The 25,720-nt window shown below is 35.2% G+C and overlaps 2 protein-coding genes across 7 annotated transcripts; both read left to right on the top strand.

The window, feature by feature from the left end:
- Positions 1-268: 268 nt before the first annotated feature.
- Positions 269-8,553, top strand: LOC103330593 (PHD finger family protein). Of its 2 annotated transcripts, XR_513995.2 has the most exons (14): positions 269-505; positions 672-1,029; positions 2,239-2,416; positions 2,502-2,551; positions 2,917-3,009; positions 3,087-3,175; positions 3,806-3,884; positions 4,237-4,319; positions 4,726-4,804; positions 4,921-5,659; positions 6,606-6,686; positions 6,811-7,441; positions 7,961-8,328; positions 8,448-8,553. XR_513995.2 is itself a non-coding variant. In XM_008233188.3 (13 exons), the coding sequence occupies exons 1-13, from the start codon at positions 474-476 to the stop codon at positions 8,100-8,102; spliced, it is 2,634 nt and encodes an 877-aa protein (XP_008231410.1). In that variant the 5' UTR covers positions 269-473; the 3' UTR covers positions 8,103-8,553. The 2 variants fall into 2 exon arrangements, 1 of the variants encoding a protein (XP_008231410.1); XM_008233188.3 differs by having other exon boundaries at positions 7,961-8,553.
- Positions 8,554-11,386: 2,833 nt separating this feature from the next.
- Positions 11,387-18,125, top strand: LOC103330594 (uncharacterized). 5 transcript variants are annotated; one of them, XM_089051523.1, is made up of 7 exons: positions 11,387-11,567; positions 14,498-14,689; positions 14,975-15,451; positions 15,753-15,899; positions 16,502-16,950; positions 17,168-17,328; positions 17,578-18,125. In XM_089051523.1, the coding sequence occupies exons 2-6, from the start codon at positions 14,509-14,511 to the stop codon at positions 17,282-17,284; spliced, it is 1,371 nt and encodes a 456-aa protein (XP_088907649.1). In that variant the 5' UTR covers positions 11,387-11,567; positions 14,498-14,508; the 3' UTR covers positions 17,285-17,328; positions 17,578-18,125. The 5 variants fall into 5 exon arrangements, with proteins under 5 accessions (XP_088907649.1, XP_008231413.2, XP_008231411.2 ...); XM_008233191.2 differs by having other exon boundaries at positions 14,492-14,689; positions 16,523-16,950; XM_008233189.2 differs by having other exon boundaries at positions 11,388-11,567; positions 14,492-14,689.
- The last annotated feature ends 7,595 nt before the right edge of the window (positions 18,126-25,720 follow it).

Genomic DNA, 25,720 nt, shown 5'->3' with positions numbered 1-25,720 from the left:
AAAATTGAAAAAATGGAAACTACAACCACAATAAAACATGACTCGATTGCATATTCCACCAAAAAGAAATAAAATCATTGAAAAGAAAAAAAAAAACTTATTCATTGTTCTCTTCTTGGAACAGCGACACATAAAGCCCAAAGGCATATGACACGTACGAGGCCCTCGCCCAATTACCATATAAACCCAACCTAACAAATAAACTCAACAACAAACAAGGCCGCAGAAGAAAAAGCCCTCTTTCTTTCCTGTTCTCTCTCGCTCGCTCGCTCGCTGACTCGCCTCACAACAATCTTCGTCAGCGAATTATCACAGTCACCCCACTCATCACACCTAATTGTAATTGAAACTTTTATTGATATTTTTTATTTTGGTTTTTAATTTGGCTTTTATTTTCCAAGTAAAAATTTTGGGAGGGAGGGAGGGCGATCCCTAAACCCAAATTTTTTCAAATCTAAATCTTCTCTCGCAATATGGCATTTCACGTCGCTTGCCCAATTACATGGTACCCTCTCTATCTACTCTCTTCTCTCTCTAAAACCTCTATTTCTTTCTTTTTCTTCTTCTTCCTCTCTTCTTGTTTCTATCTTTCTCGCTTACTTCTTCTTCAAACTTCTCATTGTTTTCTCTCTGTCTCTGTTTGTTTTGGTTTTTTCTTTTTCCCATTGAAGCCGCCGAATCTGCGACTGTCCGCTAGGGTTTCCTCGCACTCTCGCCACCGACAATGCCAAGACCTTGTTCCTCCAAGACGTGCTTCGAGTCCACGACTTTCTCATCGATCCCACCGGAATTAGGGCTCGCGACGAAGGCCAAACCGTCCAGGTTGCCGTTCCGAGAGTTGCGCCGCCGCCTCCTCCTCCTCAGCCGGTTCTCCCATCGATCGTCGGTGACGTTGCCGTTGTTGTTGATGATGAGTCGGCGGCCGCGGCCTCCGCTCAGGCCAAGAGGGCCGCGCTCCAGCGCAAGGCTGCCGCGGATATGGTCGCGGCGGAGGACTTCGTTCGGCGATTCGAGTCCGGTTATTTGTCGGTGAGGTTCTTGAAATTTACCGCTTGTGATTATTGCATTTATTTTTTGAAGTGCAAGTGTTTTGGAGCTAAATTATAGGATAATCTTGGTATTTATTTTGTATCTGAATCCATGTTATCGGTAGTGTTGATTGTAAAAGAATGCTGAATGCTGAAAAGTTTTTGGCTAATGCTGCAACAAAGTAACTTTTCCCCGGTTGCTTTCGTGTTTATTTTCAGTTTGCCATGTGGTGGAATGATTTCGGATATTTAATAATTGGGAGTTTCCATAAATTTGGCTTCCATTCATTAGGGCATATCATATGTTTGTCTATATTTGTTAACGAAATGCATCTCATTTTTTATTTTTATTTATAAGGAAGCTTTGAATATCTTTTAATTAATGTACACTGGGTCTATCTTTTAAGTTCAAATTGAATTGGAATGAAGACATTGATATCTTTTGTACTTTTGGAAAAAAATTTGTTAGAAGACAGAAGGTGGATTTTTAAGGTCTTATACAAGTCATTTAATGTTTGAAGAACACTAGGACTGGTCTTAAAAGAAATTAAGAGAGAGAAAGCAAACACTTTACGATAGAGCGGATGTTTTTAGGGTCATCCAAAGTGGTTGCAGCACTTTTAGCTGGAAAAAAAAAGCTGTTAAGTAGCTTTTCTATGATAGTGCGCAAAAAGAGTTTACCTTCTTTTGGCATAAATTTCCCTAATGAGTTGTAAGAAGACTTTCTGCTTATGAATGACCGTACCTTGTAAGGACGGGAGTTGAAAATCCATCATGATATGTTGAACAGCCCATAGCTCCCATTACCTGCCTTTCCTAGAGTATCTACTCAAAAAAGCAATTTGATTGATGGGATTTGGTATGATACTTATGAAATTGATGATATCAATGAGATTGATTTCAAATATTTCTTCTTAGAGTGTATTGATTTGATCCCATAAGCGGGACCCCCACCCTAGAGCATGTTGCTGCAGAAGCAGAACCCCGTCAAAAGAATTTGACTGCTAATCGAGGTCGGGAGCCTTTGTGTTTGCTTTTCTTGGGACACGTGCTGCCACTATGAATTTTGCAGTTTTGCTTAATGTCAAATCCTTTTGAGGATCAAATTTTTTTTTTGGGGTGTTGATATCTTACTGTTCTTTGTGCCCTGGTATATGTTCTTTCTGTATTTGTTACATTGGAAATACTGGGTTCTTTTTGCTTTTAACAGGATACCTCAAGAGGCGTTGTGCGAGAAGAACAGGCTCAGTCCAATGTCAATGTTATGTGCCGGATATGTTTTTGTGGTGAAAATGAAGGAAGTGAGAGAGCAAGAAGGATGCTTCCATGCAAAACCTGTGGCAAGAAGTACCACAGGAACTGCATAAAAGTCTGGTCTCAACACAGAGGTGAGACTACTGTTCCAATTTTCATTTTTTATTTTTAATGAGGCTACAAATTTCAGGTAATAAAATTGATGGGACTTCTTTGTAGATCTATTTCACTGGAGTTCATGGACGTGCCCCTTGTGCCGAATTTGTGAGGTAATGTGTGACTTGCAGTATTCATCCATGCTCTGTTTTTCTTGCTCTACAAAATTTTTATGTTTCCATTCTTCAATGCACCACCAATCATGTATTTTTGGTATTCTTCTGTTATGTGATGCATATGTGAGCTATGGTGGTCAAAGTAGTTGTATTTGTATGTGAAATAGAATTAAGAATATGAAAGTTAGATTCATGCCCTTATCATTTAATATAAACACTAATCTTTACAACATCTTATGGTGATATGGTGTTCCTACAATAGAGTCATCACTTTTTAGCAGTAAAGTGAACATTAGCATGCTTTGTTTTGCTTTTAATCTGTGTAGTATAATCTTACACATGTACAACTCTTGTTTCTTCAGGTATGCCGAAGAACAGGAGATCCAAACAAGCTTATGTTCTGCAAGAGGTGTGATGGTGCTTACCATTGTTACTGCCAGCATCCTTCACACAAGGTGGGGTGTTCACTGCTTATTCCTGAGTTTATATATTGGCTAGGAAATATGCTTATATTTATTGATTCATGATGCAGAACGTTTCTCCTGGACCTTATGTGTGCCCAAAACATACACAGTGTCACAGCTGTGGGTCAAAAGTCCCAGGAAATGGCTTAAGTGTAAGGTATTAGTTCTTAATGTTTTACACTGTGAGTTTATCTTCTGTCTAGGGGCATGTTAAGATGATGATTGCTATTTTTCTTCCGTGGTTTGTGAAACTTTGTAGTATCATAATTCTTTTCGTTGAGCACCCTTCTATAACTTAGATTGTTCTTCCGATAATCAGGACTGCCTGCACCATGCCCATTTGTGGGATACCATCTGTTTAAACCCTTTTATGCTTGTGTATAGAGTTTGACACTTACACCTCATTTTTGTATTATGGTGTTTTTCTTTTGGTATAGTTTTAATACCTCAATGAAATCCATTTGAATTTAAATTTAAGTGTGTCTTTTGCAATGAGTTTTGGTTGTGTAAGATGCTTTGATTGCACTTTTAAGTGATCTAATTTGTTTTTCCTTTTTTGTGTGTTTGTGTACTTCAATGTTTTCCTTCCCCATTTAAGCATTTTCCCTAAATTGGTCATTCAAATTCAAAGCCAGCAAGTAAACTTCCGTTAGGATATATTTCCTTTTCCTCAATTCTTTTCTTATTGTATAGAAAGTCAATTTTTTTACATTTTTATTTTTTTACAACCTTATAATTTAATTTAGCTTGAATTGGTGGACTCACTATTTGCTTGTTAAATTGACAGGTGGTTTCTGGGATATACATGCTGTGATGCGTGTGGAAGATTATTTGCAAAGGGGAATTATTGTCCTGTTTGCTTGAAGGTATTGATTAATTTATTAAGGACACAGATAATTTTTTTTTTTAATTAACTGGCACTATTTTCATTACATATGAGTGATCCGTTTCATTTTTTTATTAATAGGGAACCATAATGGCATATACCAATGTAATTTCAAATGGTGGATTATATTTGATGTTTAATGCAATATGTTATACTGTTTGCTCTCTCTCTCTCTCTCTCTCTTGGCAAAAATAATCCTGATATGTATATAGTATATAGTCATCAGACATGTTCTTATAAAAAAGATATAGTTGTCTGACATGCACACACAAATAAGGGAGGAGGTGGGGAGAGAGAGAGTTCTTGACATTTCTGTTTATCCTATTTTGTAGGTTTATAGAGATTCAGAATCAACACCAATGGTTTGCTGTGATATTTGCCAGCGCTGGGTGCATTGCCAATGTGATGGAATCAGGTTCATTACTTTTATAGACCCATAATATTTCTGCTGAATTATCCTGCCTTTACATTTCCTGGTCCCAAAGAATAATTTTTTTAATCAAAGAGGGTGGTTTTTACCATTTAACTTTGGGTCCCAATGTGAGCGTTTATATAATGAAACGTTTCCCAAATAGAACTTGTCATTTGGAGAAGAGTAATTCCGTCTCTCCTTTAATCTCTCAAATGTGTTTAATTAGCCATTATGGTCTGGCCAGCAGACCAATCAATCTAATAAACCTCCCTGCATGCATACAGAACTTTCCTAGTAAGCCTCCCTTCCCGTATAGTGATTCATTATAAATAATGCAACCCTATCTTTCGACTTCAAAATTGGTGAATAATACATGCTTATTTCTGAAAGGGATTGTTTATTTGTTCAGTGACGAGAGATATCAGCAGTATCAGTTAGATGGAAATCTCCAGTACAAATGTGCCACGTGTCGTGGAGAGTGCTACCAGGTTTGCAAAGATAAATAGAAATCTGTGTCTTCCTTTCCTTTTGCTCTAAGTTAATTAGTTCGTGGTCGTCTTGATTTCTAATTTGATTATTTCCTATTTTGGAATTTCTTTTCCAGGTCAAGAATAATGAGGATGCTGTGAAAGAGCTTTGGAGGAGAAAAGACACCGCTGATAAAGATTTAATTTATAGTTTGAGGGCTGCCGCTGGGCTGCCAACTCAAGAAGAAATATTTTCTATTTCACCCTATTCTGAGGATGAAGAAAATGGCCCTCAAATATTAAAGAATGAACTTGGGCGTCAATTAAAATTATCTGTCAAAGGGTTAGTTGATAAGTCACCAAAAAAGACCAAGGACAGCGGAAAGAAATCTTTAAATAAAGTGTCTGCTAAGAAAAAGGAACAGGATTTCTTAATTGGTACAACCGAAGTGAACCAGAGTTTTGGTGGACATGATGATTCACAGTCATTTGGATCTAGCTTGGGCTATGACAAGAATGATGAGATGCAGTCCTACAAAAATGCAGAACCAGACATATATTTTTCACCCGTCGCTGGAAGTATGGGCCACACCAAAGAGATTTGTTCTGTCAACGAGCCAGGTGTTTTGAAGCACAAGTTTGTTGATGAAGTGATGGTGAGTGATGAAGATAGGAGTTCCAAGGCCGTTCGTATCAAGGGTAAGTCGCATGGTCTTGATAGCGGAGAGGATACTGCAAAGCATGCTGGAAAGTCAAAGCCTGTGAAAGGGAAGAAGTTAGTTATAAATTTTGGTGCACGGAAGATAAATATAACTAAGTCTCCAAGGTCTGATGTTTCAACTGGTCAAAGAGAACAAGATGTGGTGACCTCGAATGGTATGTCATTTATGTGATGTGTTCCACTTTGCTATTCTTACTTTTAGCATTATCATCAGAAAGATTTAAAAAAACAAAGAGTTTAGTTTATTGAAGTGGATGAATAAGTTTTTCACTTATAAATGTGTTGAGAAAGTTTCAGAAAATTGTAGGTTTACATACAACTAACTTTTTTCAGGCATACGTAGCTTAATATGATGTGTGATTGTAGGCTTATATTTATGGTACAATGTTTGAGGAATATGCAACGTTGCTGCGTTTTGCAACTCTGTTGCTTGAGCTTGAGAGGAATAGCTATGAGTGTTCCCTAAGTCACATTTAATTAGCATTTATTGATCAGTAAGTTATCTCATCTGCACCCTGTTGGACCCTCACTATCTCTCATTCAGTGTTCGAAAAGGTCGAGTGGGTTGTTTGTGTTTTTTTATACCCACACACTGAGAAAGGGGTGGAAGGTATACCTGTCCACCTTGCTGGTATCTTGGCGATGTCTCAATGAAATGGTGGAAATTTGGGGTGTAAACCCTCATTTCCTTGATGTACTTTGAAAGCCCACTGGGATTTTGGTGGAGCTGTTGGGTGGTCCCAACAAACATTATTCTCTTCCATTAACTGCAATACTTTTAGAGTAGAGAGAGCATCACTTATATTTTGAGGGCCAAAAACCGATGATAGGATTAGCTGCTTATGGTGGGTATAGCCAAAAAACTTAAATGAATTAATAGAAATAGAAAATTCTCCAAGAATGAAGAAGAAGAAACAAACAAGTTAATGAAAAAATTGATAAATAGTTTCTCTTTATACCTAGTGTTAGGCTCCTAGCTTTCATGCTATTTTGTAAGCTTTTAACACTGTTCTCTCTCTCTCTCTCTCTCTCTCTCTGTGTCTCTATATATGTATTGTATATACACACACATATATGACCTCAGTTCCTATTCATGGGCAGGCAGTGAAGATGTGAGCCAGCAGAAGGCAAGTCGTATGGTGGATAGACATGATGGTTCTGCTAATATCAGTGATGCTAAAGGTACTAGAGTGCAATCCTTTATTATACTGGAAAAGTTTGATCCTTCCCATTGATTAGTAATTTGGTTAAATTTGATGTTTTCTCACGTTATGCAACTGAAATTTTCATGATGTTCTGTATGTAGACAGAAGCGATTATTCTGGCCATTTGAAAGGTTCAAAGGTTGCTGGAAGAGAAGGAAATTTTATAAAGTTGGGAAAAGTTAGGTCAGGAGCTTCTGATTCTAACCCTAAATTTGCTAGAGGAGATAAGGTTGATGGATACGAAGCCGTTCCTCCAGAGCCTGTACATGGTTCATCCGGAAAAAGCATTGAAGGGGGCACGACCGCGGTTGTGCCTGTAGGTGATGTCCCGACTATGAGAAACGAGAGGGTATACTCCCGCAAGCAATCACAAAGCAGGTCTAATATACGTACTGAAAGCAATGATGATCCTGGTCAGACACCTGTTTCACATTCGCCGGCCAAGGATACAAAACCTTTGTTGAAGTTTAAGCTTAAGAAACCTAATCTCGAAAATCAGAGTTCTTCCTATCATGAGGAAGAAAAAAGTTACGTTAAGGGCCAACGGTCGAAAAGAAAGAGACCGTCACCGTTTATGGAGAAAACGTCATTTAGTGAGAATGATGATAAGACACAATCAGTTCAAGATAATCTAATGGATGAGATCATGGATGCTAATTGGATATTGAAAAAGTTGGGCAGAGATGCAATTGGAAAGCGAGTTGAAGTTCAGCAGCTATCTGACAATTCATGGTGGGTTTGTTGTTTTATATATATTGCATCTCTTATATGGAAAAATTGATTGTTTAGATAAAGTGCGTCACTTGATCCATTGTGTGCAAGTTTTACTCATTAAATTTTTAAGTAGAATTTTTGACAAATTTTTTTTTAAAAAAAAGTAGAATTCATGATGCTGTTGTATATGCTGTTCTATTCTTGAAAGAGGATGCGGTCACTTAGAAGGAGGATGATTAGTCATGATTTTTTTACAATATCTTGCCTTGTATTTGCAAGAAACTAAAAGTTGCGTAAAATATAAGCTAACATATGAAAGGTGTTTGGAGTTGTGATGTCAACAATTTGTTCATGAAGATAAATGTCGTTCATATCTGTGTTAGATGCTTCTTTCTCATGGATATGTGGCTGTCGATGGTGCTAAGTTACTTTAGTAGGAGCATTTTCCTGCATCTTTTATGTGTTAAGGGTTTAGGTGCCGGTTTTGGTGCATTTATTTTGTGCTGATTTATTTATTTTCCCGCCTGTTTTATCCAGGCACAAGGGAGTGGTGACTGACATAATCGACGGCACATCAACGCTATCTGTTACTCAGGATGATGGCAAAGTCAAATCTCTGGAACTCGGGAAGCAAGGGGTTCGTTTTGTATCTCAAAAGCAGAAGAGGTCGAGAACATGAAGTCTGTCCCATTTCTTGTGGGTGATTTGTCTTATCTGGAGACTTTCTTCTCCATTAAGATGGAGAGAAAATTCTCTGTTTCCAAAGGCCTGAAAACATATGTTGTAGCATTTCTGGTGGCTGGTATTTATGCTCATTCGTTTCTCTTCACTCTTTCGAGAGTTGTATGTGGGGCTTTTCAGTCTTCCTTGAAGAATTTTCTCTGGTCGACTAGGGTAGTTCCAAGGTAGGCAGGCAAGCAAAGCTTTTTCTTTCGACAGCTACCCCATTCTCTGGATGTATGTAGATAGATAGTTTTTTGTTTTTGGGTACTCAGAATTGATAATTTAGAATTTGCTGTAACAGGATAGGAATGAACAGCGTGAAATTATTGGGTGCTGTTTTTATTCAGGCTGGCTAGGTACAGTATCTGATCCTTCACAAATTAATGGAATTGAACGTGTTGAAGTTATGTTACTGTATATAATCTCTCATCTTCTCTCGGAAAAGGCAAAAATAAAATAAAATAAAAGAACTATTTTTGATAACTGGAAAAAAAAACCTAGTTTTATTAATAATCCTTGATACTTGTCTTCTCAATCATGAAAGATGTTTTAAATTCTAAAGTCACTGAATGGGTAAGTCGCCAATCCTTAAAACGGACTATGTAATTTACTTTATTTGCTGGAATTTTTTTTTCGTAGTTAATTAATCAATCCTTTTCATATAAATCACATAAATCTTCTCTTTTTTAAGTGATAAACAAAAAAAGGTTGTATGTAATTTTTGAATAAACAATATTGAGGCATGCAGTATGCCTGGAACTTAATCAAAGTGGCATGATGGCGGACGGATTTTCAATAATTCCAGCAGCAAGTTTGCATTATTGAAGGGAAAGGTGAAGCCATTTGCACAACCCTCGATGATATCACCCTTTTGTAAAATGCTACAGAAAAAAAAATGGTTTGGTGTTGTTTGTTATGAATTGTTAACTAAAATTTAGATTCAAGTCCCTCATTTTAGATCATTCCATCCACACGGAGTAATGGACTTAAGCATCTCAAAGAGGCTCCCAAGAGAAGCTCCCTAGCTAGAATAGAGAGAATGCATAAGCAAAAATCAAGCTTCAGCAGAAACCGCATCCTACTCCTCTCTAGTCTAGAAAATCATTTTTTCACTACCTGCAGGTGGAGAGTGAAAGTGATGAATAAAGGCTTCATACCTATATTTTTATACTTTTACAAGCACAATAAGTGTTTAATCTAATTGCCAACGAGATCTAGCCTAGTGAAAAAGGGTCTTGACTTGCAGACCAGAAATCTCAGGTTCGAATCCCAATGACAGTGAGCTTTTTAATGTAGTTGGGTGACCGGTCAGCTCCCATCTAGTGAGCGGTAAGTTTTTGCACGAATTTATTTAATCATTTAAAATATATATTGTGTTTGGAAAACAAATGTAAAGCTACTATATTTAAGCCTTCTTCCCACCCAACCCCCCCAAAAAACTTATTTAATCATTTAAAATATATATTGGGTTTGGAAAACAAATGTAAAGAAAATCTACTAAATTTAAGCCTTCTCGCCCCAACAAAACAACTACTCATCAATACTTGTCAAAATTTCATTCCGATATGAATACAGTTTTGGAGTGGGGGGACTAATTTGTTTCTAGGTTTCTAAAGTTCCCGGAAGTTGATATTTCCGTAAACATCAGTTTCAATATTTTCATCCTTTGACCATTATACAAGAGGAAATATTACTATAAGTTCATTAAATTACATTACAAACAATGACAACTCTCCAGAGATTAATACAATAAAGCCGGCAGCACACTCATGCATTCATACGCAAAAATATTATTAAATATATAATCAGCAGGTGTCTTCTTCGTAATTTCTTGTTAACTTCGAAACAATTCATGAGCGAATGCGCCTGACAGCGTTCTTCGTAGTTGCCGACGTTAACGACAAGTTTCACAAATTATGCAGGCATGTAAGGGCAAAACATACGTAATTGTACAGTAAATTACATTGCGTATTTAAATGACATTGAAAGTAATATATATTATCCCAAACATAAAAAAGTAATATATATTAATATATACAGACGCATATTCTTATAACACCTGTAACCCAAATAATATTATTGACTTTATAATAACTAAACTCTTCGCATGCGCGACTTTTTTATTATATAAATTTATTTTATTTTAGAATTAAAAAAGATAATGGGTAGTTGTGTTCCATAAAAATAGAATCAATTATTTGATTTTTCTTTTTCTTTTAATTTTTTTTTAATATGAAAAAGTGTGAATTTACCATATTATCCTCATTTAATTAATAATTTTAATTCTTAATATTTGTATTAACTAATGATATTTTCTGATATTTTGAATGTTTTACCATTCTCTGTCTTTTGCTTTATATATATAGATTTAAAAAAAAAACAACAATATAACCCTTTGACGAGAGAAAGAGGCAGTGTTTCATTTTCTTCATGTTGAAGAAGTGCACCCTCTAATTAATTTATAATATAACTTTTATTTTAAATACTAAACTCATAGTGAATTTCTACTATGATGGCCGTGACCTTGGAAAATCATTTCCGCGAACCAAACGGAGCTTTAATGTGCAATTTTGGAGAACTCTGTATGATTGACTGGAATATGATAATGATCACCTGATATTACTTGTTTATGTATATTATATGTATAGTGTTGATTATATGTGTATTATTTACATCAAGTAGCAGTTATATAAAGTGTAAAACTTACTCGTGGGCGGCAAAACAAATAGTATTGCACTGGATACTAGAAGTTCCATAATTGACTTTTAAATATTAGGGCTTTTTAGATCTAGCTAGTTTCAAAATGATTAGTTTTCATTAGGCCAAGTCCTCGTCGTTTTGGTTTTAGATGCAGAATCCTTTGACTTTTATTACTTTTTTTGTTGTATCGATTTTACCCTTTTAAGTAAATAAGGAAACACATCGAAAATCCAATTTAATGCATATTATTTCATTGTAGTTGAATTTTAAAATTTAAATTCTTTCCTTTGTGAATATTTACCTAATATATGGATAAAATACAATTTAATCAATTAAAGTAAAGACCCAGATATTATACTAATCGATGAAATAAGCACCCACATGAAATTATGTACCTATGCATGAGGTAAACACCCAAATATTGAAAACACAATATGTTATACTTATCAAGTTGATTAGTGGTGTTTAAGCATAGCAACAAATAAAAAATTTGAGAAAAACAATATGGTTGGTGGTATGCACGTACTTTCATTTCCTTTTATTGGTTTCTGGAGGTCTTTTTCCTTCATCAGTCTAACAGAGAAATTCGTGTATTTTTTTTCTATCGAAGACAAACCTCAGCAGGACAACAGCACTGTACAGTCACGGATCGCTCTCTCCTCTTTCCGTCTGCTGGTCATGTAGTGCAGGAGGTCGATTGTCGGAAACGACACATTTCCAGGTATGCGTTATTCCTCTGCAATCATCATCACAGGAAGAGCTAGCTAGCCTTTCATTTAGCTGGTATTTCCTCTGTGATTATCAATCATGTTTTCTTCTGAAAAATGTAACCGCACAATAGGAGAATCCTCATAGTTGGATACATATGATTTTTCACTTGTTTTACTGGGTGTTTATCTCAAAAGTTCTAGATATAGTTCATACTATATCTAGAGTCCCCTTCTATATGGAGGAAATATTTTCGGGTTACCTTATGGGATCACTCTCCACTATTTTTAATGATCTGCACCGTTTATTTTTCAAGTCTTCATTCATAAATCGTCATTGCAAAACAGTAGACAAATCACAAATCATTAAGACATCTAGTTATGATGTAATAAATATGCGAAAATGTACTTTTTAAGAAACACTAAAAATGAGTACCTTCTATTTGGAGCCTCTCAATAACATTCAAGATTTTTTAGGCCAGAAGTCACTTTTGGTCCTTATAGTTTGGTACTTCAACCACTTTTGACTATGTAGTTTCAATTTCATCAATTTTGACCATGTAGTTTCATATTTGTAGCAATTTAAGGACAAGTTAGTATTCTTGTCAATTTCTTTAACGATGCAAAGGGTAATTTCGTCAACCCAAAGCCCTTGAGCTTAACAACTTATTTGAAATTCTCCCCATTTAATATTAAGGCTCGAAATTCAACCACTAATCCCAATTTTTGAAGAACCCTAAACCGAAATGACCAATTTCAAGCTCTAATATGAAATTAGGGGATATTCGGACGATATTTTATGCTCAAGGATTTTGGGTTGATGAAATTGCCCATTGCATTGTCAAAGAAATTGAAAAGAATACTAACTTGTTTTTGAATTGCTACAAATATGAAATCACATGGTCAAAATTGACGAATTGAAACTATATGGTCAAAAGTGGTTGAAGAGCCAAACTACAGGGATCAAAAGTGATTTTAACCGATTTTTTTATAACAGATACTTTTGTAGTTCCTTATTATCTTTAATCTATAGTTTTTTTTATCGACAAAAGATAAGATAAATGGAGGGAGGGCCTGGTGTGGTGTTTTGTTTGCTTTTGTTGATGCTGGTTCTGCTCTCGAGGCTTTTTGCCTCCTTGTTTTGGTTGGTTTCCTTTTTTTTTTTTATATATTTTTTTTTGTTTTTGTTGGATGGTTGGCTGGAATGCAATGATCTTTAGCCCTAGAAAAAATGAAAAAAATTAAAAAAGGAAAGGGACCGACATAAGCGACGAAGGTGATGGGGTGGCAGCTGTCGAGTGGGTGGGTATTCTTTTTCAATTTTATTTTGTTTTGTTTCTAATGGGAGATAAAATTAGGGCATTCTGGGAAACAAAATTGAGTAGGTGGTTTCAGGAGATTGGAAACCATTTATACATATAAATATATCTCTCCCTTGACTGCATAGAGCAAACCAGTCGCCTTCTCCATAAAACAACCACAATAGAACCCAACATACCTAAGAACCCTTGGTGGTGATAATATGTAAATTATTGTGTATTCAATTTTAGGTATTGGCATTGAATTCCACAAAACTCTTTTGACAAATAAATCACAAAAAATAGGAGGTATTTTGAATTGCCCACAAAATCTGACCAATCAAGTTTTGAAATTTGTTTAGGGATTTGACCCACAACAAAATAAATGTGATGAAGTGAAAGAAAGTAAGGAAATTGAGTACAGTTTCGAAAAAGATAAAAAGACCCTAAGGGCATGTTTTGTATTCAACTTGAATTTAATTTTTTAAACTCAAAAACAGAATTTGAGTCCAAAAAAAAAAAAAAAAAAAAAGCCTGTTTGGTAGCCCTATTTTTAAAAACTCAAACTCAATAACAATTAAAAAAACACCCCAATTATTAAAAACAAAAAAATATATATTTTCTCAGTTTTTTTTTTCTAACAACTCACATGTTCTCAAAATTTTAAGATTTGAAAAACAGTTTTCAAGTTGCATACCAAACAACTTTTTGAATATTAAAAATAGATTTAAGAACTCCTTGTTTTTAAGAGAAATAAAAGTTTTTGAGTTCCCTATTTGAATAGGATACCAAACTCCCCGTAATTTTATGTAGCCTAAATTTACTAGAGGATAATTTAAACTACTCTAAAGAAGATGAATCATACAAAGAAATACCTACCTTACAAAGAAAAACCTTATAAAAAGCGATTAGATAAATCATATTTTCTAATCATATTAGCGAACTACGTTACCTAATTCTCCTGATAGTCTTTATATTCAATTCATTGTTCCTATCAACACGAGTCTTGTCTTTTAATAGGTAGGTGTGACGTGTACCCTAAGTAAACCAATATTTTATATGAACATGAGATGCTCTTACACATAAGCAGCCGAATAAAACCGACAGGAATTAGTATATCTTAGAAGAGTGGTTATCATGAAAGGAGTAATTACTATATTATAATTAGAAAAGTAGCATTATCGTATTAAAGCATGGCATATATTTCTAGCTATTAGACACCTAAAATATTTTAGCCATCTCATTTTGTGCCACGAATGTATTTTCTTGTAATATATATATATTACTTGAGAAATATAAAAGGCTAGTAGTTACTGATCCTGACTCGTTTACTAATGCACCATATTGCTTAAAAAGTTGTACATAAATGGTTTAGATTCAAAGTGTAATATCGTAAACATCATACGTATGTGTTGTCGCATTGACACAAAACTTAATGTGATCAGTGATATAAATTGGTAGTATGAAAATGAAGTATTTCCTTAATTCTTAAAAGTTGTAAGACTTCCTTTCCTTTCTGTCCAAGCAAAATTTAAATAAAAATTATTAGGAGCTCTTAGAAAGCTCCATCAATATCTATAAATAAATGAAATATATATGCAATTTGAACTCAGCAATCTAACTTGTTTCTTGAATGGCAGGTATAGTATCCGACGAAATGGTGGCAGAAGATTTCAGCTCAACACCTTGCCCGCTGTCAAAGGAATCACATCATGAAAAAATTATATTACAAACAGGCGATGCACATGGAGTCTCTGATGAAGATTCTACCTCGCCAGCTTGGCAGCCGGTGTCAGCTTCTTTTAAAACACCATCTCTTGATGCACTGGAAGATTCACGTAAGATCTCTCTCTTTAAAAACTATTCCGAGTAATTAAAATAATCGTTTCTTGCATTGTTGTACAACCAATGCGGTGGTACAATTTTGCATCTTAATACGAGTGTTTAGTGTTCTATTCTGTTCATAGAATTTTGCACAGAAATAAGTAATCTGGCTACTGCAAAAGAACACATTAATTAAATTTTATTTTCATGGCTGTTTAGTTTATGTTCAACTACAACCAACTAGTGGAAGTGTTCTTGTGTTACATATTATATAACCATGTGTTATCAAATCTTTACAGCCAATGCAAAACAAAAATACTTCAAAAAATGCGTGCCCCTATACAAGGCTGCGGTAGAAGGTGACTGGGAAGCGGCTCGTAGAATCATGATTGAAGATGAAACTCTTTTCCGTGCATCTATCACGAAAGGATGGCAGACTGTTCTTCATGTTGCCGCAGGAGCAAAACAAGTTCACTTTGTGAAGGAGTTGCTGAAACAGTTGGACAAACGCGACCTAGAATTACAAGATCAAAAGGGCAATACAGCCTTATATCATGCTGTTGCAGCTGGAACCGTACCAGTGGCTAAGATTTTGATGCAAAAGAATCCAAGGCTGCTAGAAATTTGGGGAGGTCAAGGATTGTCACCGCTCTATTATGCTGCTTTGTTTGGACATGGCAAGATGGCTTTGTATCTCTACCCTAAACTCATAGAACTTGTTAATGAGGGGGAAAGAGGTGGGATATTTTTCAGCTGCATTAACAACGGTTTATACGGTAAGCATGTTAACATGTCTATTAACAACTGATTTTGTTATCGATGACAATTACTACGTATGACCCCTTATTGGATACATGTCCTTAAGATATATAGGCCAAATACATGCAATCATCGGCAAACCACTGTATAGACAAGAAAAACAATCTTTTGAGGTCATTCAGAGAATTGCCGACGGAATTTAAAAATGTGGTGGCCGAAAGTTTCTTCAGCTTTTGGAATATATTAAGTAAACTGTGTACGGATAATTAGGAATCTTCATTTCCAATTAACAGTGTTACTGTTTTTTTTACTATGCAGAACTAGCATTGAAAATGCTTAAAGACTATCCGGAGCTTGCAGTGGTTCGCAACGCGAATGGTGAGACAGCATTGCATTTGTTGGCTCAGAAGCCTTCAGCATTCGCCATCAAAACTTCAAGAATATTGAAAAACTTCCTTTATTCTTGTAATTCTCTCACTCATTGCACCTCTTTACTACTCTTAGCATGACTTTAATCAATAAGGGTGATAGCCCGAGTTTTGTCTTATCATGTTGATCTCATACCATTTCATATTCATGTAGAATACTAATAAACTCTAACATGTTTAATTAGTGATGCTAGGGGAATTACGCTAACCTAATTGAATTTATCATGTTGACTAGCATATGTATTTTGGTAAACTAGAAACTTAGGGCTAATCCCTTGTTTTGGAAACCAAACCTATCACTCATGCTCATCCTGCTTATTTGCCAGCCTTCCATTATATAGTTGAATGAGTCTGTGACAAAATAGAGTTATTTGTGTTTCACGTTATCACAACCTTTTTGTTATTCATGTTTGAAAAATTAAGGTTAGCATCAATATTCCTAGGTTGTACGTACAAGTTGTTTAGATATATATTGTGATGCAAGTTTGAAAGTTGACAAACCCCATAATTAAAGGGAAAACAGTAGAGAAATTGAAGCTTATACAATTACATTTAACTTTGACAAGTTAGACAATAAGAAGGAATATTCATTTTCATAAGTTCACCATACCTACGTTCATACTCAAACAAAAAATCTAGTTTGCTTTCGACTTGTTCCAGGTACAAACAAGAGAAACTTGACAAGAACGCCCTGCTGTCAATTACTGAAATGTCTTTGGGAAGAAGTTTTATGGCAAAATGACTCGACTGTTATCGACGTTATAAGAAGGCCTTCACATGTACTATTTATGGCAACAAAGCTGGGAAACTTTAAGTTCGTGGCTGAGCTTATTGGCTCTTATCCTGATTTGATATGGGAAACAGATGACAGCAATCAGAGTTTATTCCACATCGCAGTCGCATACCATCAGGCAAGCATATTCAGTCAGGCACAAAAGCTGGGTTTAAATAAGAATATCGTGCTCTCGTTTAAAGATGATAAGAACAACAACATACTACATTTAGCGGCGAAGTTAGCTCCATCAAATCAATTAAATACCGGGTCAAGATCTACCATTCAAATGAAACGAGACTTATCATGGTTTAAGGTAATCCGTCTCTCCCTCCCTTTTAAAAAAATAATGTAGGAAATTTTTATTTTTTATATTTTATATTACAATATGTGTATGTATATATGTATGTGTTTGTTTATGTATGTATGTATGTCTATGTATGTGTTTGTGTATATATATATATATATATATATATATATATATTCTTTTATCCGGATATGTCCGCATGTTATTATTGTGCGGATGTTAACAGGCAGGAAAGCAGGAAGGGGTAATACAAAATACATGGCGTCCGCACGATAATAACGTTCAGATGTCCGCATATGACAATTTCTGTATATATATACGCTTATTTGGACGCATATGTTAAAGTTTAATCCGGATGAAAAAGATGGTCGACTAGTACAAAGACAGGTTCCTCCCTTAAATTTTAGCTTGTAACTCTTGAGTTTTGGGTTGAATGATACATAAGAGATAGAATGTATAAGTGAGTAAGGCGTATGTGTAAATGCTCTTAACTACTTGAGTTACAAGTTCGTTACAATCTTTTTTATTTGTGAGATAAAAACATTGATATTTATATATTGTAAACAAATAAGTTGTTAGGTTAGTTTTTCATGTTTGCTAGTTCCACATGTAATGAATCATATTATTGATCACCAGGAAGTGAAAAAGTTCGTTCCACCATCCTACCAAGAGATGAAAAATTCAGAGGGCAAAACACCAAAGGATATATTTATCGAAGAACATAATGAACGGGGAGCTCAATGAAAAATAGTCTTGATTTGCAGATTAGAGGTCTCAAGTTCGAATCTTCATGGCACTTTGATAGTGTGTATGTGTGCGTGTGAAACCTCATTCCCTCTTGTAGTTTAAACTATCTCTTGTGGTTATAGCCCATGTAACCCAATCAGGTTCCACGTGAAGCAAAGACATCTCCCATTCACTCGTTGAGAATGCATGGCTAAGGAGCTACTCGCCAACATTTGCAATAGTGTGGAGACTAGCTACGCAACAAATGTTATTATTATTATTTTTTATTTTAGGGTTAATTACAGTTTAATACCATGTGGTTACACTTTTAAGACATGTTAGTTTCTACTGTCTTAGTTTTTACAATAACATACCCTTATCTTTTAAATTTGTTACAATGTGTTTCCACCATTATGGCGTATTTGGATGAGGGAAATAAACTTGGGATTTTGACAAAAGTTTGAATTTCTAAATTGACATGAACCAATTCCCGTGTTTGGATAAAAAAACATAAAAATTTAGAAATTCCGCGTGGGAAAAAACATGGAATTTGGATGTCATAAATCCCACCTTTAAATTCTATCTAAAAGTTGTTATTTCTAAAATCCCAAGAGATATTGAGTTTTTAGAAAAGATAGCTTTACAAATAAAGGTTAAATTCCGTGTTTTAAATCCGTCATCCAAATAAGAAACTTTATAAATTCTAAAACATTAATTTCCCTCATTTTAAATTCCTTCATTTATGAAATCCCTTGTACTTTGAAATTTCCTCATCCAAACGCACTGTTAAAGTTTCTGTTAGATCTCTCCGTTAGTTGCCTACGTGGCACTATGAGTCCCATATTAAAATATTAAAAACAAAAAAGGGATAAATAAAGAGATTTTCTATTTAAACCCCGTACTTCTCTTTGTTCACCCCAATACTTAAATCATTAAGCTGTAAGTTTTATTATTGTGTAAAAAGACAAAAAGGGTCATCCAACTTAATACTTAACCCTAGTACATCTATACACACACCCCACACACCCCACCACTCTTATATTAAGTTTTAGAAAATACAAACTCCTCTACATCGTATTGCCAGATTACTGTTCTCCCTGAGATCAACACGATTTCCTCCTTCCACATGGGCAGCTCCTCTACCTCCCAACTTCATACTTGTTGCCACCACTCGATACCACATTTTTGAATTGTCCAAAATTACTGATACAGTGCCTGATATGAGGTCTATATCATACAAAGAGTCCATGGAACAGAAGTTTGCTGTCCACCTAACAAACGAAAGGAAGTCCATTCTGATTGTATACCATGCACATTCTGATCAACAAAAATGTATATACAAATAGGATATAAAGTAGGGAAGTTGGCATAGTTTTGCTAACACGTAGCAGCTATCCCACAGCCAAAAAGCGTTCTCTTGAAACCCAATTAATAAGTACAAACTTCCCTTTCTTCTGAAATTGCATTATGTGAGTGATGAAGGATCTCTTTATTATTGTGTATTGGGTTAATACACTTTCTTGAAGGCATTACAAAAGTTCTCATGCGCAGAACATAATTCCTCTCTCTAACGGTAGTTTGTGGGGTTTAAATAGAAAATTTCTTTTATTTCTTATTTTTTCAGTTTGGGGTGTATTTAAGGGTAGTTTGGGAAGATAGTGGGGTTTTCTTAGAAATTGTGAAAATTTAAATTAAAACTTGGAGTGAACTTAGAACATGGGGTGAACTAAGAGAAGTGTGGGGTTTAAATAGAAAATCTCTAAATAAACTCCCTCTCTCTCTATATGCTCTCTTTCTATCCCGCAACCATCCAATGCCCCCTCTTCGATTTTCTTTTCCCCATTCCCATGACCATCACCTCCAACCCCAAATGAACCCAAAACCCCAACCCACCCCTACCCCCGCCCTTGGTGCCCGATTTCTTCTTCCCTTATCCCAACCCAAACTCCAGTTCCCTCCCACCAACCACAGCTCGCCAAGAGAGTTGTAGAAGCACTCGGTGTCTTCTTCTTCTTCCCCTCGGGCTTTGCTCATCGTTTACTGGGCATTCCCATTTGGTAATGAAAATGCACAATAAATTTCGCCGATGTCGTTCAGATCTGACCCGGGTGGGCCTAAATAGTGCGGTTTGATGATGGGTTGGAAAATTGGCCAATTTTTTTGTTGGGTTCAGAGAGAGTGGGGTGGGAATTTGATGTGATCAGACAAGAAACGAGTGTGGAAGTGTGCGTGTTTAAGGTTGCGAATGAGATCCAATAACAGGCACAAAGAGAGAGAGAGCGCGAGGACAAAGCTCTATGTTGTTTGGGGTTATTTGGGTTGGGGCTTGAGCAATATTGTTGTTACAGAGAGAGAGAGAGTGGTTGGCAAGTTGTGGTTGGTGGGTGGGGACTGGATATGGGGTCGGGGTAGAGAAAGAAGAAAATCGAGAGAGGAGAGGGGGTGGGGGGAGCGGAAGGGGTCTAGGTGGTTCTTTGGGTTCGTGGGGTTGGAGGGTGGTGGTCATGACTCATTGGGAAGAGAAAATCGGAGAGGGAGGGGCGCTAGTGGTTGTGGGATAAAAGGGGGGGGAGAGAGAGAGAGTTTAAATTTTTTGTTGGTTTTTAATATTTTAATTAATTTAATATTTTTTTTAAAATATGAGACCCATTGTGTCACATCGGCAACTAACAGAGAGATGTGACGGAAACCCTACTGGTGAAATCCCATTGTAACAAATTTAAAAGAACTGATTATGTTATTGTAAAAATTGAGAAGATATGGACTAATATGTCTTAAGGGTGTAACCACACGAGTAATGTTTTGGTGTTCCGGGTACACCGCGTAGCTGGTGTACCATCCAATAGACAGAAGATATATGAAATATTTGCAATGCAGTCCGCCACATGTTATAAAAAGAAATGCAGTAAGTTAGACAATAATTCCACATGTCCTATGTTTATTGGATGGTACACCAGTCCACGTGGTGTACTCGGAATATATAAAAATTTCTCGTAACAACATGGTACTAAAGTGTATTTAACCTTTTTTTTTTTAAATTTATTTAATGTTATCCTTATTTATATCAATGACTATAAAGAATGCTCTTTTGTTTTTTTTTTTTGTTTTTGAAAAAAAAGAAATAAAATTACAATGAGATTCTATAAGGATCCCTAAATTTCGGTTATCGTACACGAGTTTCAAGAAAACTAAATGCAAGAAGTTTGTAAACCAAATACAAGTATGAGAGCATCTCCAACAACATCTTCAACAACTTTGGAATTCTAAAATAGGTGAGCCACATAAAAAAAAAAAAAAAAACTCTTTCCAATAGCCTTTTCAACCTCAGTTATCAAAGCTGCAACATCTTTCTTTTTCTTCATGACTGGTAAGTTGACTTTGACTCTTAAAACATTTAATTTTACTTCAGAAAAACAAAACGTACCTTGAAAATGTTAAAGCCATACATTTTTTATTTTCATATAATAATTATATTTTTCACATTTTTTCATTTTTTTTTCATGATGTTGCATTAATTGAATTGAAGAGTTTGTTGGAGCTCAAATTATTCAAGTAGCAAATAAACATTTTCAAATCGCCACATAAGTCAACAAACTTTAATTTGAACAATTTAATTTGCTACTACTCTTGGAGATGCTCTTAGTGCGGCCGTTTGGCATGAGCACATTGAGCTACAGCCCTTTTAAACACCAACGTACATTAATATAATGTTGTAGCCTAATAATGGTATATTAATTTACTAACATTTATATTGACTTTCCATTTTTCTTTTAGTGCAAAATGGAGAAATTATAGAGTGATACGGTATCACCACGTCAGCTGGTGATACTCCTACTCAAAATCTGCCATATGTCTTTTTCAAAAAGAAAATTAATTTTTTTTCACTGTTGGACTTTGTCTTCCAACTTTACCCTAAATAAAATAAAATAAAATTTGAAAAAACAGGAAAAAGAAAACAAGAAGATTGTAGCAGTTTCCCCTATCAGCAATCTGCCTACCTTGCACTACCTCCCCTTGGCTGCAATCCCCCTCCAATAATATCAACATCAAACATACCCTTCTTTCATTATTGGGTTGTCGTCATGGGAGATTTTGAATATTTTTGTTTTATGTTTAATGGGTTTGCACTGATTTTCAAGATTTCTGGGTTTTCTAAATATACTTTTAACTTTTTACTAAGAATGGGAGGCACGGAAAGCCCAAGTGGGTGGCGAGGGAGGAGGGAAGACGACTGGGTGGCGAGGGAGATGTAAAGACGGCTAGGTGGCGTGATAGCACAAGGAAGACGGAGGAGATGGGTTAGGGTATTAATGGGTAAACTTGTAAGACAAAGTCCAAGTTAAATTATTTTTAATTTTCTTTTCAAAAAGGACACGTGTCAGATTTTGAGTGGGAGTATCACCAGCTGATGTGGTGATACCATATCACTCTATAATTTCTCCAAAATAAGGAAAGCTATCATTTAAGAGGGCCTCATAATAAATATAATTTATTGATGTAAGTTTATTATATTGATAATATATCCCAATTGCTTTGGCTTTCCTGTATATTAAGGTTTCCCTATATTAATTAATAGGATAATATTAATGTTGGTTTTCCTATTTTGTATATTACATTTTTTACTTGATTAATGATAATTAGTAATTTGATGATCACAAGATTTTGATTATATAGTTTGATTATTTTTCATAATTTGTCGTTGAAGACTTTATTTTAAGAGACCATATTATTCTTTTGGCACATGACCTGTAAAATCTCAAAGCTTTAGCATGACCTCATTGTAGCCAGATCGCCAACGACCATATTAGATTCACGATAGATGTGTCACACTTGAAGAATCTGAAAGCTTCGCAATAGTCCCTTAGTATCTTTCACTATTGATAGAAGACTCCAAGGAGGGGGTTGAGAGCCAAGTATTGTATCCCCAAGAAGCATATATGAAAAGTTCTGAACACAAAGAAGCAACTAAACGTACTAAAAGAAAAATGATTTTGAAATCGAAATATCAATGATGGAAATACTAAAGCATTAAGCAAAACATGTTTCATGCTCTTTAATTTAAATTATAACTCAATTAAAATTTTCATATAGAAACTTTAACTAGAAGATGAAGAAATTAAAACAAATTTAATTTTTCAATGTTATCTTTTATCAATGGTTGTTCAGAAAAATGAATTGCTCACTATCAGTTCTTTAAAAATAAAAGAATGCTAGTCAATTATTAGTAATGAGAAATATACAATTGAACTCATGAAAAGATAATAACACTTAATGATGTAGATTTTCGAACACCTAAAAAATATATTCAAAAATCACAAATTAAATTACTTGCAAGTGCACGAATCAACAACAATATAGAGATATGCAAGTATGAGTTCAAACCACCCACAAGGATTGATCAAAGCAACTTAATTTATTAAATTGCACGAAACTTAATTAAACAAATGATTGATTGAGTGATTAATAAAATAAAACTTAAATTGCAAGAATTAAAAGAAAACAAATAAAGCATACAAGAATTAAAGGGGATGAAAAACAATTTATAAAAGCACTAGGACACCGAATCCGCCACTAATAATCCAATTTAGTCTCTTAATTACCTATCCATTAATTAATCCAATTGATGTTGTTGATTAGTTTTCCTTTTTCATGAATTATCTATGGTATTTAGGCTAACTCATATATTCCTACATGTAATTTGTCTAATTGTATTCAGTACAAATATAAAGACATAGAACTCTTTAAGCTTTGTGGAAACCTTTGATAACCCTACCTGGTGCCTCAATTGCAAGGGTTTGAAATCCGTTGGAAACACTTTATGGCCAGGGACAAGCCGAATCTCGAGCAGGGATTAATCACACCCTTCAGGTGTGGGGACACCTAGTGGAATTTACCCAAAAAAAAAAAAACATTGATAACCATGTAAACCCCAAGAGTATGATATTTACCATAGAAGAATTACAATACATAATCACAAGAAGGAAGCCTCAAATTAGGTATGGTAATTACTCTAATTTGCATCAAATAACTCAATTAAAAACCACGATGGTAGCTATGCATCAAGACATTCAATCAAGTTTATAAGCATGATGACTAAGAAGCTAACATTAAAAGGTAATCAAATGATAGGCAAAATAAGAAACGTCAGGAAAAGATAGAACCCGAAAAACAATCCTAAGCTCCCCCTCGTCTCTTGAATTTTAATTGTGTGTATAAAAGGTTGTTGGTCATAGAGAGAGCTTAAGGTGGTCTTATATAGTATAAAATAACTAAACCTTACTCTAAAAAGGTTTGGAAAAACTCTTCTAAATGAAATCAAAATCCTAAACAATAAGGAAATAAGCTAGGAAAGAATCATTCTTTGACTTGGAAACACATCATCCAAATTGCACACATGTTTTGGGGTCATTCCACTTCATAGAAAATTATAGAAAAAAGAAAATTGTAGCTTTATCTCTTAGCTTTCGAGACATATATTACACGCCACTAGGAAAAAATGGGAAAGTCTCCAACTCTTCAATCTCCATAGTGGCGCAGCTCTGACGGGATTTCAACTTAGGCTGTATTGACTTGACTTGCAATTATGAAACAATTGGCTCCATAGAAAATTTTGAAAATTTAACACAATGATCGCTAATGTCTTAGCTTTCTTCTTCAATTGGCCTTGCTCTAAAACTCCTATGAAAAGTTCATTTTTCTGTCAAAAACCTTTTTAGCGTGCAAAATAGTTGAAAATAAGGAAAAGTAAAGTAATAAGACTCTTTTTAACTAACTTTCCCTACAAAAACCAAATATAAAAGGTGTAAAAATATAGGAAATAATGCACTTATCACTTAACATCAATTATACTAAAAGAACATGAAAATATTGGACAATCAAAAATTAAAGAACATACAGAAATTAAAACCAATTTAATTTTCCAACATTATCTTTTATCAATTGTATTTTTATCATCGTTAAGAGCTAACTTAGCATTCTTTTATCTTTGAAGACCCGACATTGAGCAATTCTCTTCTTTCTAGCATATAACTTGTTAAGAAGAAATGGGGAATATTCTTAAGTAAGTTTGTGCATTGTTATTTGTTCTAGTGAAATTTCCGGGGAGATCAATAGAGAGAACGTAGGCACATTACCTCTATAATTTAGTGTTCTTTGTGCATTTGCTTTATCTCTCTTGTAGTGTGTGTATTTATTCTTTTTGTGTTTGTGCGTGTCGTACAGTGTGTCTTGAAGTGTTTATTAGTCTTGGATTTAAACTGAAAAATACAACTCCAAGTACTACATGACCAATCATATTAGAACTCCATGTCCATTAGCAGACCACATTTAAGTGGTTTAAATAAAGACCTCTTCAAGTTTTGCCAGCTCTCCATTTGGATGTACTAGGCCTTAAAAAAATCAACGGAAAATAAATTAAGTAATACAAAAAGTCGATAGTTTCACACTGATCTCTCGTTTTGTTTTCATATAATTTTGAATTGGTTTGGCCGTCACCCGTGAAGAACTTTCTGATTATTAAACAACAAAGCTAGCAAGCATCCAGATCCAGGCCAGGGTGGAGTTCATGTTCTCTCCACTCTCTTGCGTTAGTCGTGTTTACACCATAATCAACCGAGCATATCCAGTCTCAAAACAACTATCACCAAGGCAGACACGCCTTCTCTCCTGCCGAAGGAAGACACTCTTCCGAGGTGCCAAGCACCTGCCGAAACTCCCGACTGCCAAAGCTCACAAACTGTTAAACCTAATTCTCATGACACGTGTCACCACCGCGGCAACTTGCACAGAGTCCCACATCGGAAATCTACACCAACCTCCCACTTTCACTTCCCTATAAAAAGGGAACAGTACCCTAGTAAGAGGGTAACTTCTTTTCGCCTTTTACTATTACTCTGCAAAGTTACCCTTCTTGGTGACTTAAGCATCGGAGAGCCTTCGGTGGCACCACACGGTGCCCTGAGCTTGACGATCGCTTCCCTATTTTTTGTCTTCTGCAGGCTAGCCTTTATTGAAGGCCGGACCCTTTCCCTGCTGAAGGCAAACCCTTTCTCTA

This window comes from Prunus mume, linkage group LG5, assembly GCF_029339155.1.
Source record: "Prunus mume cultivar Tortuosa linkage group LG5, ASM2933915v1, whole genome shotgun sequence".
Lineage (NCBI taxonomy): Eukaryota > Viridiplantae > Streptophyta > Magnoliopsida > Rosales > Rosaceae > Prunus > Prunus mume.
Note: the sequence above shows the minus strand (reverse complement) of the source record. Positions and strands in the feature narration are given on the sequence as shown.

Bases quoted from the DNA above. Each gene is read 5' to 3' on its own strand.
- LOC103330593 (XM_008233188.3), top strand. From the start codon at position 474: ATGGCATTTCACGTCGCTTGCCCAATTACATG. The intron at 3,176-3,805 runs GTATTAGTTCTT...TTAAATTGACAG, and splicing joins GGAAATGGCTTAAGTGTAAG to GTGGTTTCTGGGATATACAT. The intron at 6,687-6,810 runs GTACTAGAGTGC...TTCTGTATGTAG, and splicing joins TAATATCAGTGATGCTAAAG to ACAGAAGCGATTATTCTGGC.
- LOC103330594 (XM_089051523.1), top strand. From the start codon at position 14,509: ATGGTGGCAGAAGATTTCAGCTCAACACCTTGCCCGCTGTCAAAGGAA. The intron at 15,452-15,752 runs GTAAGCATGTTA...TTTACTATGCAG, and splicing joins CATTAACAACGGTTTATACG to AACTAGCATTGAAAATGCTT. The intron at 15,900-16,501 runs GTAATTCTCTCA...CAAAAAATCTAG, and splicing joins GAAAAACTTCCTTTATTCTT to TTTGCTTTCGACTTGTTCCA.